General features: G+C 37.3%; 1 protein-coding gene across 3 annotated transcripts in view; it reads right to left on the reverse strand.

Moving 5' to 3' along the window:
- PCCA (propionyl-CoA carboxylase subunit alpha) overlaps positions 1-23240 on the reverse strand; it is a 273781-nt gene that overhangs the window by 149610 nt on the left and 100931 nt on the right. For all 3 annotated transcript variants that reach the window (XM_085057123.1, XM_085057133.1, XM_085057141.1), the window contains 5 exons: positions 18235-18385; positions 8235-8378; positions 6418-6492; positions 1165-1233; positions 287-362 (listed from right to left, as the gene is read on the reverse strand). In XM_085057123.1, the coding sequence (XP_084913249.1) occupies positions 287-362; positions 1165-1233; positions 6418-6492; positions 8235-8378; positions 18235-18385 (515 nt within the window). The remainder of the gene's footprint in view (positions 1-286; positions 363-1164; positions 1234-6417; positions 6493-8234; positions 8379-18234; positions 18386-23240) is intronic.

Here is a 23240-nt window from a genome sequence, read left to right on the forward strand (position 1 = left end):
ACAACATAATAAATCAATTACATGCTACCATTCTATGAAAACTATGCGTTTTAAGAAAGTTATTTAAATATTTATCTCATAATATCCAAGAGAAAAAGATGGAGGAAAAAAAAGTCTCTTTAGAGTTGATGTATCTTCTCAGCTTAATTAACACAAGCTTTTCCTGTTTTAATTTGCACTTAAGAAGTGGGAACTTTACTCAATTTGCTAATTACTACATTTTCAAGCTGTTTTCTTGAAATAGATGACAGCCTATCACACTGGGAATCCAAATTTCTCTCATTACCTCGAATTACGTAGTTGTCCAAAGCCTCTTCCATTCTTTTCAGTGCTTCAGCTCTATTAGAGCCATAGGTAATCAGCTAAAGAAAAAAAAATTACTTACATTACTTAGAAATTAGATGTTTGTCTCTAGAATTTGAGTAGCATTTAAAAATTAAATAGGTTTGTAGAATTTCTGCAGTCATAAAACCATTTCTCGACCATTGTAGTATCTGTGCTACAGAGGCTCCCTGCAACATCAAGAAAAAACTAAGATCTCTTAACCTATTCAATGAAAGGCCAATCATTTTTCCTTCATAAAACTTAAAGCACCTAAACAAGCTCTCAGAAAATCAGATAAGAGGTTCAATATCCAAGCTGACTCTCCTGATTTCTAATGCCCAACAAACTCTTAAGATATAATTTTTTGAGAACTGAACACTGACTATCATGTCGTATTTAGTTTCACCAATACATTCCTGATGAATAAGAACTAACACTAAGAGAAACTATCAGCCTTTTTTTTTAGTGCTTCTTTTTGGAAGCCAGAATTATTGGCATTTTCATCCAGGCTAGACTATGTTAAAAAAGATAGATTGGCAGCATCTAAGTCAGACAATAAAAGCTGGTATTTAAATCAGAATCTTCTTAATAATTAGAAACTGCAAGACAAATAATTACAGTGTCACAAGGTAAAAAGAATTTTATTTAGAAGTGACACTAGATTTCCTCTATTCCACATCTTCCTTCGCTTCCTTTATATTCCCTTGAGGCGTGTTATGCCTGGCACTTTTAAAACATTGGTTTACCAATCCTTTCATACGCTCTCTCTCATTTAGAAGATTTCTGTGTAAAATCAGTACTTCATACCTTTAGAATATTGAAAAGTAATAATCAACTCACTTTGGAGATCATAGGATCATAATAAATGCTAATATCACTTCCTTGTTGTATACCACTGTCAACACGCACCTTCAAAAACAAGAAGTAAAAATAATTATATATTAGTAGAAAAAGAAATTTCAACACAAGGATCAAATATACCCATCAGCCTTAAACCATAACACCCACAAAGCTTATCACATACATTTCTCCCTCTGGAAAGACTAGAATAATTATTTGTTTTCAGAGAATCTGGGAGGAGGGAAGGGAAGCTTTCTTCCTCACCAGGAAAAACACTTGCAAATTATTCTCTCTTTTATGAGAAACTTGACTGCAATCTTGAGTTGACAGTCAAAATTCTCTTTTGTTCTCTAGAACACACAGTAAACACACTAAATTTGATCTAAGAATTTCAGCTGTGTTATATACTCTCTTCAACTCTAAACACATTCCATTCTGATTTAATCCCTGTAATAAAATACAGTTATAATTGTTTTTCTGACTGACACCTGGCATGAAGGATGACCCTTATAATCACACCCTTTCTGCATCTATATGTAATCACATCCCTCATGTTCTGTTACAGCCCTTCCAAGGGCTTCAGTAGGAATAGAGGTAGGGAGCATTCAGCAGGAACTTTGGAGCTTTGCTTATCAGCTCCATAGGAATACTGAGCCTATGGTTTTCATGTCTGTAACACTTTCCTTCTCTGTCTCACCCTCTCAACTGTTAAACATTTTTTTTCTGTTGCTGCTGTTCCCCCGAGGCTTTAATGTTTACACAGCTTTTTCCATGGCTTTGCTTTGTAAGGACACAGCCCCAATTAAAGCTCTGATTCTGCAATATTCATGGAAAAAAACAACACAAGTTCAAAAATTTCTTTTGAAGAGGCTGATTGCTGTTAACCAGCCAGCAAGTTAGTTTGTATATTGCTGATTCTTGTTTTCATCTCTCAGTTTGATTTCATCACTGTAACAATGAGGTTAGCCATATAAAACTTTTCAAATGAGCAATTTCTGGGGAATAAATATTTATTAAATTGCTGCTTTTGAGGACTGGAATCTGAAATATTTTTTAAAAACTAATCAAAATAACTTGAGTGATAAATGCATTCTGGGGATCATAAGGATGGAGGGCTCTAATCAAAGCTGTTGAAACAGCAGGGCTCTGATAAACTGCATTGTAAAGGGGGTGGGAAAGAGGGTCCTGGAATCTCACTTAAATCTTCACCTGTGGGAAGGAACCTTTGTAATAAACAGCAGCTCATCTGTCTGCAGCAAGGCAGAAAAAGGTCAACGCAACGGCTGTTAGGCCTTTAATATTTTAATTTAGGCAATTATCAAGGGACCACATGTAGAACCTCTTGTCTACAGAATCCACATGAGGGCATGATGATGACTTTATTATCCAAATGACATAAAAAGATACCCTAGCATGTGTATTCAATTTCTTCAGTAAGAAACATTGTCTAACTAGTTTTTAGGACATTATATTTATTTTAAGAAGAAATTCACATATTCACATATCTGTATTCATATATTTATATTTACATCTTTATATATTATTTTTTCATATTTATTCATAGGTAAAGGCAGTATTGCTTCTGTATCAATTTAATCACATCTTATCTGAATGTGCTTCATCTGTGCTTAACTGGGCTCCCCACTACTCACATCAGGTACATTTAACATTAGCTACTGATGAGAAGGTAGTTCAGATACATCATGATTACAGAAAAAACATGCAGTGTATTTCTCAGCTTCCTTTCTTCCAACTACTAACCATCCGTCCTCACAGAATGGCTGCCTATGTGTAAAGTCAATGCATATGTTCTCACAGTTAAACCATAAAGAATTTACCTATTCAGTTCCAGATAAATCCCGTGCCCATGGTGGCTTTTTTGTAATACTCAATAAATACATACATACGACAAGGTATGATATACATACTCCATACATACTTGAATTATACTGTGACTTTTGTCTCCAAAGTAGCACCTATAATGTGATTGCACACAAGTGTTCAGGGGTACTTTACATATGTGTAGCTAAGCATGTAAGTATTGATGCATGAATGTCATTTTTGACAAAGAAAAAATATATCAAAGTGCATAATTCAAAACCCACAATAGCAGGCTAGTCAGACTTTAAGTTTAACTAAGACTCCTGAGGTTACCAACTATATGCTCCACCTGGCTCTGTGTTTCTGCTCATATACAACACATGTACTGAATCAGTACAAAATCAACACTTTTCCCAAACTACAATATCTTGAAAAGGCTACAGTGAGTAAAAACTACTTAAACTACTGCATAACGTCCTTTCAAAAAAAGAAAAATCTGGAGCCCTCTGTAGAAGTTAAATTTTTATATAATAAACTCAAGATGACTGAAAAAATGCCAGCAGAAAAGACATACATTTATACTATCTTCAATTCTCCCTGTGGTGCTTACATTTTCAGAGCCTGGTAACAGTAGGTGATTTTATAAACTATATGGATATGACAGAACTTAATGAATATTGAATGAAAAAGAAATCCTAATTCAACAGATACTCACTATAATGTGCTGAACTTGAAAAATAATAGCAATATTTATTAGACCTCCAGCATTTACTTCTGTTTAACATATTTCTTTTCTTTTACTCGGTATTTAAGATATTTAGGAAAGGTTAGGTTTCAAGATCCCGCTGGAGCCTGAGCTCATTTGTATTACAGCCCCAACACTTTATTGCTGTTGTACTATCCTTATATGCTATTATGTTAGGACAACAGCAAGATCAAAGAAAAACGCTTAAGGTGGTGGTGGCAGGGGGCGGGGGGGGAGTACAATCCATGTCACAGTTCTGCAGTGAACCCTTAATCCATCAAATGCCACTTAGGAACACAAATAGATCCTACTATTTCTCAATTCTTTGCTATATCTGAGTCTAAGAAATTTCTTTTCCTGGTAAGAGTCATTAAAATATCAGACTGCTGCTCACACTAGCAGAGAGCGATGCTGAAGCTCTCCAGATACAGCAGAACATGTTGTGCAGGAGCACCAAACATAAAAGTTCACTATCATACTACAGGGGCTGATTTGTCATCACCTATCTTAAGCTGCATTATGAAGATGAAAAACGTATGGTTTTTTCATGGCACTATGAGCACCATGTTCTGAGGAAATTACCAACTACATGTCACAAAAATAGCCATCATACTCCTCCCTATGGCTAAGCAAAAGGTCTCACACAGCCATGCACACCAGTTCCACCAGCATGAGCAGCTGACACACAGGCATGGTAGGCAATCAGAGCTAACTTGAGACACAAGAAATTAATTGCAAATACATTTGGCAATACATTACTTGTAAGCTGAACTTGCTGTGACACACTACAAGTCTCTGCTAATTTTTCTTAAGACAAATGGTTGACAATTCTAAAACCTAAAGTGCAGAAAACAAACACCGCAGCACAATGGGCCTGTTAACACTGTACCTTTTTAGTCCTATTAATTTTGTTCTTAGCAGCATGACATCCTCAGGAGAGGAATTTGTTTCATGGCAGCAGAAATGCATGTATTAAGACACCAAATCATGAGTGTCTACATAAAAATAGTTTTTCTATTTTTAATATGGCAGTAGAAGTAAACAGGAAGAGAAAGCCTAGACACTCCATATGAGCTCCTCAAACCATTGCTCTGAAGCCTCCAGTGTAATTAAAATCTCTTTCTTTGGTACCACAACGGACCACGTGAAGCAATCAGGCATCTCCCACCCTTCATTTTCAATTCACCTCTCCCCCTAAGCACAACTCCCAGCCCACCCCGTCTACCTGACAAGTGACAGCCCAATCTGATTAAATGCTTGCAAGGGAGGGGACTCATGGGCCTCCATGACAGGCCAAAAGTGATCACCATGGAGATACATAATTACAGCTGTCAACGCATCTACTGTCCTGCTGGCATCAATTTGATTGCTCCCAGCAATAATGATAGACAAAGCTTAGTGTGCACTCTCCTACACCCAATCACTTTATCTATTCCGTGGTCCATTTAGCTGACATGCAACATTCACACAAGCAAATAACAGCAGTAAGCAGAACATTTAAGGCATTTTAATTGTTTTTTCTTTGTATGGATGGCTCACAAGCGCAAATGTTATTACATAAAACTCCTGCTGCAGCATTAATTGAAGAAAGATTTGGTGGGACAAAGACTGTAGGGGGTATAGTTTGTCCATTATCACTTGTACTTTCAACAGGTCTCACGTTTGGAAAATTGCAAATTGCAAAAACTTGCAAGGGCAAAATGTTTGACATCGTGTTAGCTATTACAACATGGTGAAAACTTCTAACAACCACTGGAGTATTCATTATAAATTCTTATTAAATACACTCTTTGTTTCATTAAAAAGAAGTTTAGATACATCCAATGATACCTTTTTCCCTCATCTCCTTTTTAAGAGCACATAATGCCTTTTAGATCTTCACAATTTTTTTCTGCTTTCAGGCTTTGAACACAGCATGAAGCCTTAAAGACCAGAAAGGGTCAGGTCCCTTTGGAAAGTACACGGGCAAAAACAATTTAAAAAGCGAAATAAATCATATATCCAATAACAACTCCACATTTAAGATTCCTCCTGTAATCTCCCAGTATTTTCCGTGCAAGCAATCAGACCGAGTAATTGTATTCGCAGATGGTACAGTCTCATCATTCCACTGATACAGTGTCATTCATGTACATGTGCACTTATAACTTAAGACTACCTTGATTTTACAGAAAGGCAGTGTCCTTGCTCTTTACACATAGCAGAAAACACTGTTTGTTAAACAGTTATTCTATATCATTAGGCTGTATGCTGAAACACGTAATAACCACTGTAAAAAACCTCCTTTTTAACGTCTACAAAGCTAAACAAAAAGCAAAAGCAGTTTCTCACCAGTGTCCCCAGCTCTCTATGCTTAAAGCGCTGACTCAACAGTTCACCGTCCTTTCTAATGACCACAATACATTTACTAAAACTGCGTTTGAAAAACGTAAGCTGGAAGTTACAGAACAAATTATTTCAACGTGTATTGGTTTCCTGTTATACCCAATTTGAACATTTTTAACTCAGTTTGAGACTATTCATTTTTAAGCTGTTTTTCAGGTTGCGCAAATCAGTATTGCCATGATCTGTCTCCCCTCTAGTAAAAAGCTAGAAAAAAGGCTTGATTTACAAAGCTGCTGAGTATTTACAGTCTTTGTCTATAAGAGACACTCAGCACCTACGAAAACCAAAACAGAGTTACTTACACTTGGCACATGCAATGGCTCCTGATACTGAGACAGTTTACCAATGGATGGCAGGCCAAAAGATTTGTAGGGGTCCTGGAAAAGAATTTATCATGAGAAAACATTAAACTTTTACAGATGTGGAGAAGATAATGTTTAAAAGCTTGAAGTCTAACAGAAACTGCTACTGGAATGACTCTGTTTTCTTCGTCAGAATTACTTGTTTTGAAGAACATTTCTTCATCCATCTGCCCCTGCAACTCCAAATAAAGAAATGGAAGCATGTAAAATCTCTTGCATCAGTAAAAAACGCAGGAAAGAAGTATTCTGCACCAGTTACAATACACCAAAATGAAATATACAAAGATGACATTTTCATTTGCTACACTTGGAAGAAGGATAGGAAAGAATTCAGAAGGCTAGGCTTGAAAAGACAACATAGGAAGAAAAAACCTTCTGAGATAAAAAGGGCACTTAGAAATTCAATTATCTTAAGAAATCGAGCTTATTTTTATGCCACTGGAAACCTCCTCCATTAATGTACATAATGCAACACCAATAGAAACTTAATAGGAAAATAAATAAATATGTGGCCTACAGAATAACCTAATTGATAGCAAAGTAGTTGGATTCATTACTTATAAATGTGAGGGGATTCAAAACAAAACAAATGAAAAAAAAGCCTAGGCATCAGTTAACTCCAGGGCAAAACCTACTAAAACTCAGAATAGCTTCCATGCCAATCACAGGGCAAATATTTATTCTTTACCAAAATAGTCTGTACAACTTGTAATCAGTAGAGCAATTTGGAGATTATGTGCATGTCATGAAGGGAAAACAAAAAACCCAACATAAAATAAGATGGTCTAGGTAACAGAAGTCACAATAATTAAGCAAAGCAAAAAGTACCTCAAAGTGCTGAATTAGTTTTGAAAAGCAGAGTTACCTAAGATGTTCCTGAAACTAAATGAAGGAAGACAGGAATTATTTTCCAGTCCCCATCCCTGAAAGTGTTCGAGGCCAGGCTGGATGGGGCTATGAGCAACCTGGTCTAGCAGAAGCTGTCCCCGCCTGTTGCATGGGGGTTGGGACTAGATGATCTTTAAGGCCCCCTCCAACCCAAACCACTCTGTGATTCTATGATTTTTTTTCCACTTAACAAATCTTCATTTTCATGTATCAAAAGTGACACCAAAAAGACATTATCTCAAAATGTCCTAAAGGTGCTTGAAAATGGGGTTTAATTTCTTGTAAGTTTCTTTAAGGTGAGATAGAGACTCATACCATAACTATAAAGTTACTGTTTTGGAATGTACTTTGGAAGTTTATAGGACAAACTGTCATTTCAGAAGACATGTAACTTTTTCAACAACCTTTTCAAAAGTTTTGTAGAACAACAAAAATTCTGTAAGACATTGCATTTCAAGTGTCTTTTTAAGTCAACAAGTTTCAAGTACACACCTTCCAGAAGTAGAAACATTAACTTCGATTAGATAACTACTAGAAAGAGTAGTTAACTCTGGTAAATAACTCCAGCATCATGAAATGTGAACTGAACGTGCAGGCTTATTTCTAATTACATTTGCTTACTTCTCTCTTTTATCATCTTTAATTTCAATTCTCAGGAAAAAGCTATGTTGAAATATACACCATAATTTTAATTAAAAAATAAGAACTCAAAAATTCTACAAAACCTCATTAACCATTCATGTTACATGCTCTAAATCATGACTTTCACATGATATTCCTTGATTTCACCTTGGCATCTACCCACACCTGGGTATTATTACACCACAATTCAACCACTTACCCCCTCCTCCCCATTACCACTCATTTACCTCAGCATAAACTCGACATTCAACCGCCCAGCCGTTGATGGGGATATCAGCCTGTTTGTGCCTCAGAGGGTAACCCTTAGCAACACGGATCATTTCTTGGACTAAGTCCAGGCCGGTAATGCATTCTGTGACGGGATGTTCAACCTGCAAGGTCAAGAACTGTCAGTCAGCAGGTAACAAAAAACAACTACAAAAAGCACCTCTCTGTAAACAAACACAGATAAACAAGAAATTTGACCAGCCAAAGAACAGAGAAAAAAATATGTTTCTATTTTGGTCTTTTTCAGCAAAAAAAATTTTACTTAAGCACCAGCAACCACTGTCTTAGCATGGAAAACACAAAAAAAATCAAATAATTAGCCAATTACAATAACTAGGAGTAGCATACACAAGGAAAACTAGAGAGCTGACCTAGCAGGATTTTGGGGTTTGCAGGGATTTTCAGTTTGGTTGTGGTTTCTTTCACTTATTTTACAAATTCAAATGCACCCAGTGACAATAAGTTAAGTTTTCTTTGTTTGGAAGCTTTTCCCCATTCAATGTTGTTTTGAAGAGACTCACACTGTAGCCATAACTATATTTTAACTGCAAATCTCGAAGTAGCTGATAATCAACCCATTCTGCTACACTTAACACGGCACATACAGGAGCCACTACCAATTTTCCACAGAACCAGCATAGCCTATATCTCACCCATTCGCCTTCTTTCACTAACCTGTCCTGACAAGCAACCAGATTAGCGTAATCTTGCATCAGCCCAGTGTAGCAGAAATGAGCAGATGGATCCTTCAATTTTTTTCCCCCCTCCAGACTTATCTGTTTAGTGCTTAGCATGCACAATAGCTGGGCTGGACGAGCAGAGTGGCTCTGCGCTCTCAGCAAATTGCCGCTAACGGCTTTGGAAGACGCTGCCCTGGGAATAGCCGTCGCTCAGGCTCACGCGGGATGTGCGTACAAGCATGCACACATGGGCGCGCATATGCACATGCACACACAGTTTTTCCTTCACATGGGCAGAGAAACGAGCACGTTGATTAACTTTAAAGAGCCTTTAACTAGGCATAGGACAGTAAAAAAGGAGGTTCCTCTGATCGCCACCACATCAATCAAGTAAAAGGTAGGCATGCTGAAAGCACATTCTTCACACAGAAACAGCTATATCACCTTCCATACTGAAATTATGACAGAACTGCCATTTTTATTATAAAAGGTTTGTCCTCCAAAGAGCAAAACACTGCAAGAAAATGCACCTTGCAACTGTTTCTCTATCGTGAGATGTCATTCCATGTACCTTTTCTGACACAGGAAAAGGTCACTGACCAAACCACTTGTCTATCTTCCTTCGAGTACATAGTATTAAGGAAAACATTTAGTCATTATAACATCATCATGGCTTATCAGAACATGTAGATTCTTTGGTCTTTAAGAAAAAAAGCTTTGTAAAAATAAACAGATGGCATCCATAATTAGCCCTGTGTGTGCTGTGAGGTTTTTTAGAGTTTCAACAACATTTTAAGATGTTTTGACATAATTTTAATGACAAATCATCACTGAAACAAGCACCTATTCTTTGAAGGACAAAAGTGACATTGAAATGGGAATCTGATTATACAGTTTAAGGACACACCTTCGGGATACAATCTTGATTCTACCTAACACATGATACTCTCCAGCATGTCAAGCTTAATAACAGTATTTTGAGAATCTATGAAACATCTCCATGTCTATCCTGCAGTGTTAAATTGAAGCAATTCAATTTCTATTAAGACTTGAAGTTTTTATTAAAACACCCTAAGTTTTAATAGAAAGTTACTTATCACACATGCATATTTGGATAAGAGAACTTATTTTCCTACTTTGGAATTTCAGTTCTAAAATATTACCTTTCAGCTGAGAACATATTTGGAATTTTAACATTCCAGATAATTAAAATATTTTTTATATTTCCAAAGACATTTGCATTATTTAGTTATACTGCCATTTTTCTTGGATAGCAACTGGCATTCCAGATTCAATAGCTTCATTGTTGTTTTCAGTTTTATTGTTGATGATCAAAATAAGATGGAATGTTCCTGAAAAGAAAAATATTTTTGTTGTTTGGTTCTTAAGATTCACAAACATTTATTTAATCCATTCTTCAATACAGATCTTTGACTTGGTCAATATTTTCTTCTGTTTCTTCAAAATACTCCCTTTGTGTCTCCACACAAAACAGCATTCAGAAAATACGTATAGGAAAAAATTTTGAGGGGTCTTTTTAGGGGTGGGGAGAAGCTGTTCTACTTTATTTTAGGAGTCTGCTTCAACTACTACTATTTAGGCATAACATAGACAATTCCAAACATCATTAATTTGGGGTACCAAATACATTTTAAATGCATTTTAATGTTCATTAAGACCATCAGATGACCAAGATGGGGTAGAAAAGAACTTTAACCTTGAAATCTCTACAACAACAGCTAATTGACTATGGCAACTGTATCTGTAATAAAATCACTCTTAAAAGCTAGACTTCAACCACTCCCCTCTTACTTTTCCACTTTCTACTTCAGGTGTCATTTGTATTCTGTCTGCCTGCTGTATTTTCTTCTATTCATTTTGTGCTATATCCCTTCTCCATCAACAGCCTTTACTTACCAGTACATGGAGACTAAATCAAGTACTAAATTTTTGACAAGATGAATGCAAGTTTGCTCACAAATGGAGCTGAATAACACTCAATTGACCAACTCCTTTAGCTTTAGGCCATGCTCAGTTTTGCAGTCAACTGATCTAAGATGTTGCCAGTGAGGCCTCAGCCATTAATGTAAGAGCCAGTGTTGGTATGGTTATACGATATTGAGTACATTCATACATTACTGCTGTCTGCAATGCAGAGGACAAAACCAGACATGTCTGCAGCAAGCAATCTACAGATCGTAGCTGTATCAAGGCGAATGTACCTTATTCTCAAGAGGACAAGCAGAAAAATTGATCAGCAATAACTCTCAATTAATTAGCTGCCAAAAGTAGCACCTTTACCATCAGTTCCTTTACATATACCAAGTCTGGTCATAAACAGTTGATAACAAGTCATCATTTCAAGACACTTAAGCTCAATATATACCTCCTTTAAAAAGTCTTACTCTTTGTAAAACACCACTTATATTCCTGCTTTCAAGTCCACAAAGCTATACCTGCTATGACCAGCAGTAGCTATACAGAGTAAAGAGTTCCCCTTCGTACTGGATCGACTGCTCTTGAGACATATCACAACAATCAGATTTCCTGTGAGCATTGCAAGTGGTTTTGCTTCACTAACCTCTTCCCATTTATACAGCAAAACAAACTAGTGGCAAAGTCTGTCAGAAAATAACAATTAAATCCCAGTTTACAGATGGTAAAGCAGGTATAAAAGAGTTGAGGAACCTACCAACATAACAGTCCAGCTAGCATCCATCATCAGAACAGTATGTAAAGACTCCTAATTCTCCTGCTGTTCTGTAACTGCAAATGGTTTTAAAGCTTTACCATACTGGGGTTCATCCATAGCTACAAAAATAGTAATGCAGTTTTTATGGACAGCTGGAGCTAAGAATTAAATTAGTGATGACTGCTCCCCTTATATTCAGGGGAATAATTTTGGGATATGTTTTTTTCAAGACTATCAAGGTACTCAGATCTAACAACAAACACTTCTGGACGCTCACAGACCGCTCTTGTCCCTGTGTGTATAAGGCATCAAGTTACTCACACACCAGTTGGAACGTTCAAGCATGCCACATCAGCCAAGAAAATCTAAATTTCAGTAGACTTATAACTACAGCCTATGTCACCCCTACTACTGTAAGTCCCTAGCTGGTGTCATATACCCCTTTACATTCAGATAAATAATCTCAAAACTAACTTTCAACATACACCTCAGTTTTCAGGAAATGTGATTCACCTGGACTCCCACAGGCTTTTCTGCTGCAGCCAAATCCAGTATCAATTGACCCAAAAAGACCAACTTACAGATGCTTCTCAACCTCCTGTATTTCAGTAAGCCTGGTTTCTATTTCAGAGAACTGAACAGCAACAGAGGTGCACACATGTTCTACTCTTCAGGCATGCAAGCTTCCTGACTACTACGAGCAGGAGCACTCTGGGGTCAAATCTTTCTGCAAAATAGTTCACATGTACATGGGGTTTGGGAGCACACAGCAAAAAACAGCTTTTCATAAAGGCTACTGAAAAACAGACAATGGTTGGATTAATGCACAGAATGAATAGAAAGCAGAAATACATAACAGGCTAACTATAGACATAGCATGTAAGAACACTTGCTGTTTGTTTTCTGATTTATTAGTATATAATTGAAGAACTGAACGCCAGACTATAAAAATTCCTATCAGCTAAGATGTTCAGATAGACTTCTTCTATTTTTTCCCAAGTAAGATGTAGAAATAAAAACTAATGCACAGACATTCAGTACAAACTATTTTTTTAATCACAGCATACAACTTTGTAAAAGTATTTAATCTACTTCTTCACAGGAAGTTGTATTCCAATGATCATTGACACAGTTCTCAATTTTCCTTTGCAAGAATTTGTTTCTACATTGTATGGGACAGACACATCTAATGTGGCCTATGAATTCTGAATCTGTCTTTTCTGTGTTTTAGACAAATAGCACACACTGTAGGTCAACAAGTTAATTAGCTCAAAATTTCAACATAACTTTCTCAATTAACATCCTGCACTTCAAAAACATTTCTTGAAATTCAGTAATTCTACACTATTTCCTTTCTACTACATACACCATCTAAGAAAATAAAGAAACTAGCATCCACAAAACCTATGCTTTCTTTCCTAAAGATGCAATTCCTGCTTTTACTGCATTTGGCTGCAGTATTAAAGCCTTCTCAGAACACTTCATTCAAGATGGTCACACTGCAGCTATTCTTTGGTTTGCTTTACATCAAATTCACCAACCCAAAGAAACCAATGTACCCTTTGAAGAATGACCTTTTGTTTCACTACTTAAGTAGTCTCCTCTTTCTCCACTTTTTTTAATAGTATTTTATGAGAGTTACATGGGAATGTCGTCTCTAAGATATCACTCCATGCCCTGGCAGCACTGTTAATGGCATTTTTCAGATTCAATGACTTACACAAACAATGTTGTTCTCTTCTGTCAACAACAATTAGCAATGCTTTTCTGTAGCTCTTTTGGGAAGCCTGAAAAGCAGACAACCAGTAGCTACATAATGGAAGTTGCATTAGGAGGCAAGAATGTGGCAAAAATTTGGTTAACTGTTGTCGGCTGACCCTCTTGTGTGAAGAAGTGTTGTTTGGCAGCAAAATCACCTTTTCTTTCGGTTCTAAAAATGGCCATGAACAGCTGGTATAAACTGTGTGCAGAATGGATTCTGGTGGGCTTAGGGGATTGGTAATGGGATAAGAGACCTTTCACCTTTAGGTCAGTAGTTCAAATTCAGCCCAGGTTAGCAGCAATTGAAAGTCTTTACCATCTGACACTGTTCGTTAGACTATTTCAAATGACTGAAGCAAAGCGTTGTCACAGTAAAACAAGATTCCAGTATTAAGAAATATGAAGAGTCTCAGCAAACAGCAGAAACAGTAGCTTGACACTTTACTCTGAAATCCCACAATTCAGACTTCATAGAAATCTACTCTTCTAACTCATGACAGCCCCTTTCCCTGCTCCCATACTCCTGCCCACCTATCACAATTCATCCTCCAGGCAGCTACACACAACAGGACAGCAAAATCACCACTTGCCATCCCATGGGTCTGCTACAGATACCAAAGTCACCACCTCTCTGTGGCTTTAGGTGGCAATCCAGACTCAGGTCATCACTTTGCTATTTGTATTTAATTGCTACTGTTATTTCCAGTGCTTCTATCCTTCACCGAGCAAACACGTAGCAGGTGCTGACTCCTGATGGGCAACAGAACACAGACACCATTAAGAGGCTGTTAGAACCAGGAGTTTATAAGCAATGGATAAGCAAACAGTCAGCTACCTACTTTTAGACATTTTCCAACTATGCTTTTTATATTTTTGTGAATGGATAAGGACGTATGACATGCTGCATGTAAAAATTCTTCCCATCTTCTACACTAGTCACACCCAGTTTTGCACAAGGACAAAGCTCTGGAATATATAATTTTCCAAAGATCAGTAAAATCTGATGAAAACCCAGAAAGTGAAGTCTTAGCAATGGGTAACGTTTTATCGGTGTATGGAAGATAATTTACCTTCATTTTATGCATTAGAATCAAGTTACTCCAAAATAACTTTAAAACATTTACACAAAATAAATACTCTCATGACAATTTACTGTAAACTAAAAACACAGGTACGCCATTTGCTCTCAGTAAATCTCTTACAAACACATCAGATGATTCTATAAAATTAATTTTTATTCTCTAAAAAGCTGGGACAAAAATACTCAAACTGTCACATGAAGAGAAAATCCATTGCTACTCAAATTACCATATTTCTCAACTCCAGTCTACACAAATGATCTTTTAAATTACATTAAGCAAATTCAGTCACATTTTGCAGAGAAAGGAAATACTCGTTATTTAAACCACACAACCCGTGAGGAAGGCAGAAAGTTGGGAACAGGCCTGAGATACAAACATACCAATTGTATTGAGGGTATGTGTTGGATTCACATCACTCATTGTGAACTTCTGTTACTTTCTAGCCAACAAGGGATGCTTCTCATTTCAAGATACTACAAACATTTAAAATACGGAATATTTACCCTTTCTTCCTGTTACTAACTGATTCACATGCAGGAAGCTTAGCTACACCATACTCACATGTATTAACAGATACTTTAAGTACAGACCATTAACTTCCTTCACATAAAGTCCAAGAGGAACATCTCTGTTCTTCCAGTGAAGAAAAGAAGAAACTCTTCTGGTGAAAGCCAGCATTTCTGAAGTAACTTGACGAAGACATTTTGACATAACTTGGAAGCCAGAAAGGCTGTCAATCTAAGGAATACGAAAATTTTTATTTCTTGCAAAGCTCTTGTTTAGTTGTTTTGGACCATGACTGCCCTTGATTAGGCTGATGACAGCTACGTAACAGAAAACACCCCACACTATGAGCAGCTATAAAGAATCAGATATTCAGCATCTTGTCTGCCTCAATTTTAACAGTGTTAACTGCCTGAAAACCACTGCAAAAGTGCCCTAAATGACAGTGTACAGAAGTTCTCTGCTAGCTGCTAGGGCAGACTTCTCTATGTTGTCTTGTGGGAAGTAAGAAAACTAGTTTTACTATGCCATTATCCAATCTTCAATATTATGTCTCATACTTATCATCTAGCCTCTGAAAGATGGCAGAAAAGCAAATCTGCAACAAAAAGAACATTGCCATCAGCAAATAATAAGCCATTCTAGCTGAATCACTTAGAGGCAGTAAAACATCTGTAACAAATTTGTGTAGCATACAAGAGACACAATGGATCTGATTCATCAATTTTTTTTGCTTCCCAATCTCATACAGTATTGCAGCAACACTTAAAACAAAAACTAAATAAAATATAAACTTCCTTCAAGGTGTTATTTACACCTCTTTTGCATAACTATACAACAGAAATGGTATAGTCCCAAAAAGACAGCAAAGTAACAGTACAACTCTTGATTACTGCAAAATAATTTACCAAAAAGACTGAAAGGCATCCAAAAGATACACCAGACGGAGGAATGGAGGGGAGAAATCAACAGGCAGTGCAAAATACTGGACACAGTTTAGTTAGCAAGTATATTCTGAAGTCTATATCTAAAATAAAACTGCTACAGTAATTTGATCAGAGATTGCCGAAACATTAAAACAGACAGAAACTTGCATAACTTAGTAGCAATGCTCTGATGATGTTGACAGGTAGCTGTACCTAATACATGCTGACAAATATCTTAAGAGGATCATTTATGGATCAGACACCCATCATTTTGGAAAGTTCTTCCAGATGTGGAGTGTTCAGCAAGAACAAGGCAGATGAATCTGTCAGTCACTGATCACAGCTAGGAGATGCAAAAGGGAAAAAAAAGACTGAAGCAATACAGGGAGATGTGGAGACTATCCTGGTCCTGAAGTTAAAGCTGGACAAGCTTCATTAGACTTTCTAGGTTTGGCTCTTAGTAGTAGGGAGCAAGTACAATATGTTAGTTGCATAACTGTTAGCTGAACAGAAGGTAAAGCTTGAGACTTGGGAGAAGTGAGAGATCAATTGGGTAAGACTGGGGAAAAATCAGAGAAAATTACTGCTCTCCAGACTAAAGCTGAAATGCTAATTAGAGACAACACATAGTCAGGATAGAGGAGGCAGAGAATATCTAAACAAGTGGTCTAATTTAAGATTAGTAAATTTCTTCAAGAGTTGGAAAGAATGACTTCACCATTATAGGAGATTTTCAAACTGCTTAGGCTATATTTCAAAAGGAGTCTAAAGTCCTTCCGATGGAATTGTGAAAGCTTTCTTACTGCATATGTGGAGACCTTAGAGATTTGGGTCTACAAACACATACCACAGGGTATTGCAGAGGAAGGACACTACAAAAGAGCAAAGATAATGTCTTAAAAACAAACCACAAAAAGGAGTCCAAGGATGTTCCATCACTAATTCCATTTAATAACTCATGGACAATAATATTACAGCAAGGAAATGCTTTTGAAGTTCTGGTGGGTTATGTAGAAAACCGTAAATTAATTTTCTTCTATGTAAATAAGAACATGGAATCACTGAAGAAACATTGGCTCAAAAACTAGCAGATAAGGGAAAGTGTAAAGAACATGACCAAAGTGAGAGAATTCTTCATAATATTTTAATGAACTATACATTGCCATTAACCACCACCCCCTCTAACTGAATCTAAGACAGACCTGATAGCGCCTAGCAAAGACACGTGAAGTGACTGTCATGGCTCATTCCAAAAGCAGTGCTGTACTGCAAGGAAACAAAAATTCTACCAACAGTCTTCCCCTGACACAGAAGATTGCAACACCCCCAGATTCTCTCTAACATTTTCACACAAAGCATAAATTTACCTAAATCATAAATTTACCCAGTTGTTACATAATGCCATGCAAAGATGTCAGATTACAAGGATCTCTTTACACTCTATCACTGTCCACATGTACAAGCAGCAGGCAGGATGTAACCCTAATGAAATGTAGCTAAAACAGAAGGAGAAGCTTATCAAACTGGTGCTTGGTTCCACATTTCAGTTTTTCTGGTGTTATTTAACAAAATGAGAGAAGGAGGACAAAGGCAGTGAAATGGGCTTGCTTACAAGTTGAACACTCTTCTGGTCTTCAAGAACAATATCCAGACTTCAAGTTCTATTGTTTTCTTAGCTTATGACCAGAAATCCATCAGTCAAAAAAGTGGTAGAGGGGGTTTTCCATAAAACACTGTTCATCTGTTCACTTGCAGTGTAGATTAGAACAGCTACTACTGACTACATTAATTGTCACAAAAATCCTACACCGTATCAGCATGCTTTTTATACAGTCGCATTCCAGTCACAATTCCAATCATATGCAGATTGCTAGTGTTTTTATTGCTGATATACACATATTGTTTCAATCACCCTCCTAGAGAAATTCAGCACATGATCATCAAAGTATAAAAACTAAGAAAGAAACTTCAGGGAACAGTAGGAGAAAGCCTCAGAGCATAGTGGCTAGCCACTTTTACTGTGAACTCACAGTGGCACTTAGCAGTGACCTTTCACAAGGTCTTTAGGTCAAGTGTAACAAAGAGCAAGAGCTCTGAACATTTACTTGAGTGCTCTACAAGGACTTGCTGCTGTAAAGTCTTGCATAGGCAGACATTTCAGTGAAGAGATCTTTTAAGTTCAGTGGCAAGTGCTCACATATATCAAGATACTCATGTTTAAATCTTTGCAGGAGCAGACCCTTAGACATGGGAGATGGTTATGGTCTGTTTATTTAAATAACACTTTTCTGAATCTGAAGAGTTGTTTTTCTTACCTGAAGTCTAGTATTCATTTCCAAGAAGTAGAAATTCTTACTGGAGTCCACAAGGAATTCTACTGTTCCAGCAGAGGAATACTTTACTGCTTTGGCAAGAGCTACAGCTTGTTCTCCCATTGCTCTTCGAGTTTCAGGGTCTAGAAAAGTGCTACAATACAGAAACAATTACTTTTTTAGTTAAGAAATAATAATTATTTAATAATTTAATCTTCTGTTTAAAGTATGGTCAAGAGAGGATAACATCATTATTTAAGTTACGAAAACATGTCAAGACTGTCAAATGTATGCCTTTACATTTATATTACCCCTAAGTAGATGCATGCTTTACGGTTATTGCTAATGTACAGGAAATTCAGGATAAATAAGCATATTCTCTAAAATATAAAAAAAAACCACAATGCTCTTTGAACAGTGAGATCTGTAATAACGCAAATTAAATTAAAAAGAATATAAACCAATGCTATTTTACAGGGCATATTTAGTAGCCACGTTAATTACAATATATTTTTTTCCACAAATCTTGGACACACTCAAGGGCACCCAAAGAGCAGCTCAGCTACCACCATGGAAGCCACTGTGAACACTGCCCAAATGCCAAGGTTTCTCATTCTAGGAGAGCACCCCACCACTTCCACTGGGCCACGGAATTGAAGGACTCTGGAAGGTACACATTCTGCTGTTACACTGTACCAAAAATTCAGATTTAGATTAACCTATGCAGATTAATTAGAAATCTATTTCTGTTGTATTTCACCAAAGCCTTGAAACCAGTTGCCCATCAACCTGATACACTGATTTTCAATGAAAGACAACATGCAGCTGCTCATCTCACATAACATTGTAAACACACTTATTATATTTCTGTTGTAACTTATATTAGGCCCATAACTCAGATATCATTTTTAAAGTACTTTTGCAAGGGAATAGACAGTCCCTTCTACCTTACCTCTAAGTTATTCTTTAAAACTAAAACACCAAATGTTACATATTTCTTGAGATGGCTTCAACAGTGGGCCCTAATTCTGCAAAGGAGCAACCAGGAGCTTTCATCCATCTAAAGTGGCCCCAAAGCCAGTGAAGCTCCATCCATCTAGAGCCCCAGACTGCACTCACACAGAAGCCAGTGCTGGGTCAGGACTTATCTTTCAGCACTTACTGTGGTGTTTTTCACTGAGACATGAACTCATAGAAGAGCTAGAGACTTCTGTCACAACAAACTGTATTTGACATGGCACAAGAAGTGACCAAATATCTAGACAAAGCAGGAAACTGTGGAGTCCTTTTCTTTACTGGAAAAGTGCTACTTCACACCACCATCCGTCCAGTGCCCCCACATGCAGATTCTGATGGACCATAAGGCAGGTGTTTTCAGAATTTAGGAAAAAAATTCTTTCTTGGCAAACAATGGGACCAACAGGAAAAGGAAGTCTCATTCCAAGAAAGCTGTATCACATCCTACATCAGATGAAAGGGAGGATCAGAAGATGTAAAAACTGTGTCATACCTATAAGAATAGGCACAGGTAAATATAAAATAGTTTCATAATATTTCTTATTTTGATTCTGTAAGAGCATAATACATTACATGAAATCAATAATCTGTAATTCAGTGTGGAGTTTCTGCAGGGCTTTGATCATGAAAGGTCAATGAGTGGCTTATGAAGAACAAAACCTTCTCAATATCAGCTTCATACTCTATTTCTAGAATAACCATTATTACCTCTCATATAGATGAAAGACAGTAACTCCCCTTCATTACAGTGGTGTCTTCCTATACTTGTTAAATGTAGGTCTGAGATCTCACTGTTCACCTCCTGCTGTAGCCAAAGAATGGAACACAGGTGTCACATTGCTAAACTTGATCTCTGCCACACAGTTAAGCTTTACACTCTGGAAATGACTGGATCATCCCTACCATTGCCTGGGTTAATTAACCAAAGTTTTCATATTCCCCTCTGCTGCTCTACCTTTCAAATTCATTGTTTCTCCCTTTTTCACCACTGCACCTTTTACAACCAAAATAATTCTTCTCCAATCTAATTAGGCATCACTTGAAAACACAGCATTTTAAACCTGACTTCAAATCTTTGTCTCACACATTCACCTGTTTTTCTTTAGACAAAACAGCTCCTATGGCAGCACGAAGGCTGCAAAATAAAAAGGATTCATAAAATAAAAGCATCAAAAAGAATAAAAATCAGACCTAACACTTAACTTGATGAAGGTCTTCTGAGTGATCATAAATTTAATGAAGGGGAATAAAATTGGTTTGTCGCATTGTTTCTACAGCCAGAGAGATGAACCACATGAGCAAGATGTTAGCTCTTCACTTCTCGTTCATCAGATGAAGGATAAAGTTTCCCAAAATACCCCTATCACTTTCACTTACAGACAAGGTTTAAAAAATACAAAGAGTTACACCATCAGTGGAAATTTACTGTTCTGTTTAGACAAAAAGTAAATTATCAATAATATTTACCCTTCCTCTTAAGATTCTACCACAGTGGGGGAGTGAACTTGAATTTTCTAAATGTCAAGGTCAGCTTCCCTGCTCCAAGCATATTGCTTCTTTGAAAAAATGACTTACCTACACAAAACACTATACTTTGGGATATTTATTATGTGCTACCAGACCATGGGCACAAATATGCTAAAGGATTTGAGAACACAGTTCTGCCCCCACATCTAAATGGTGCCCACCTATGAATCACATGCACAGAGCACATACACATCACAAACAGAACAGGCTCACATTTCTCTTAACCCAAAATTGTTCAAGGATTTCTAGACAGCAAGAGGAAATGTACACACATACATGCATAACAGCTCTAAGGAGAGCCTTAGAGTTGGCATTTTGAGATATGATGGTTATTAGATCATACCTCAAATATTCTGCTCAGTGTTGGGCCCCTGACTTCAAGAAGGATGTTTTGGTGCTGGAGCGTGCCCAGAGAAGGGCAACAACGATGGTCAATACTGGTCTAGAGAATAAGTCTTATGAGGAGTGGTTGAGGGAACTGGGCTTGTTTAGCCTGGAGAAAAAGAGGCTCAGGGGTGACCTTGTCACACTCTAAAACTGCTTGAGAAGAGCCTGTAGAGCAAGGTTGAGGTTGGCCTCTTCTGCCAGGCAAGAACTGAGACAGGACTAAAGGAAATGGCCTCAAGTTTTGCCAGGGGAGATTTGAATTGTCTAGTAGGAAAAACTTGTCCAACGAAAAGGTTGTCAAGCCTTGGAACAGGCTAAACAGTGAACTGGTGGAGGTGCCGTCCCCGGAGGTAATTAAAAGATGCATAAATGTTGTGCTTAGGAACTTGTTTTATGTGGTAGATTTGGCAGTGCGACATTTAGGGTTGGACTCAACAACCTTAGGGAACTATTCCAACCTATGTGGTTCTGTGCTTCTAAGTGGTATTTCACGGAGGATCAACTGTTTCATCTCTTCAACTGCTACACGCAAGGATAGCATGGTGAGTTAAAGAGCCTTTGCATGGCACTTCTCCATAACATTCCAAAATCTTAACTGTGGGCATCAAATAGTACAGATAGCCAAGTGCTTTTCAACAGATGGCCATTCTTTCACACAAGTGATGAGGCAAATTTGAAATGCTTTAAGAAGCTTCTAACAAGTTCAGAAATTGTTAGATAGGATACATGTTCTCACCAAAGTAAAGTTTTAGATCACTCCTCTGAGTTACTCCTCCAATTATGGAATAGTATGTCAGTTAATACTCTTGTGCATTTAATTTTGATGGATCCTAAAGGATCAGTGGATTTTCTGATAAATTTACAGGCCTTGTTTCTCCACATGGGAAACAATCTCTTATGAATCACTCCAGCAGACAGCAAAATACAGCCACACCCTTAGATTCTTTCCTTGCCAAAGCACAGTGCCTCATAGCAACTGCCTCTGAAAATGAACAGAGAAGACCTTGCGCAGTGGAGGAACAGAAACTCAACTAAGGAGCAACAGACTATTAAATGTCACTCATGTCACTCATCTCTTTAAACGTCAGCCTCTGTGGTGAAATGAGAAGACAACAGCATATCCAAAATGTGTAAAAGTAGAAGCAAATAAAATTATGGTACACCACTGGAAGCTTTGTGCATCACTAACTTTGCCCAGCACAAACTAAAAAACTAGCGATCACTGGACGTGTCTTATTGTCTGTGCTTCCCAAAACAGAGTAGGACAACACACCATGTGAAATGGGTATAAGCGAAGTTTGTTAGTCTTCTCTTTGAATCTGGAAGATTGACTACCATGAACAACAGGTGTCCCTTCAATACTGTAACCTCATTAGTGTGTGTGAACTGAAGGGATTTCTCTCCACAAAAGAGAGATGTTTTTTGCTTCTTGTTTGTGTTTAACAGAAGACTAAACTTCCCTAGGAAAACTGGAGATAAAAACACAAAATGATCCCATAAGGATAAGTTCAGCAGCTATAGAGTTATCTTTAAGAAAATCATAGGTTAGTCTCCAAGCCAAAAGTCTCTTAAATTAGATATTTAGGAAATATCAGTCTCTTAAATTAGATATTTAGGAAAATGCCATCATAAGAACAGAGTGTATCAGAAAAGGCATGAGAAGAGGCCAATGTCAAAAGCTCTAAATTGTACAAAAGACCAAAAAAAAAAAAAAATTTAGCTCATAGCATCCCTATCTCCTGGCCTTCATGAAAGGAAATAAAATGGTTTAACCCATTTCAGAGCTCTTGATAGAAGCTACCATTTAAAGCAGGATAAAAGAGGACAATCTATTTCCTCCATCCAGCCATACAAGCAGAGGTGTGTCCAGGAGTCCCTAAGTAATCAAACTGAAACAGCATTCACAGGAAGGGTGAACTTGAGAATTTAGGTCTTCTATGGTGTCTCACAGAAGTTAGTGCCCTGCTTATCTGCAAGTCTTTTAACCCTTTGAAAATTAATAGATTCTGCAACCAAATGCAAGTGGCTGTAAGGCAGGTAACGCTTCCAAAGCTGTCAGTACAAGTCTGTCAGTCTAA

The sequence above is a fragment of the Lichenostomus cassidix genome, chromosome 1, assembly GCF_008360975.1.
Source record: "Lichenostomus cassidix isolate B80296 chromosome 1, HeHo_3.0, whole genome shotgun sequence".
In the NCBI taxonomy this organism is placed as follows: domain Eukaryota; kingdom Metazoa; phylum Chordata; class Aves; order Passeriformes; family Meliphagidae; genus Lichenostomus; species Lichenostomus cassidix.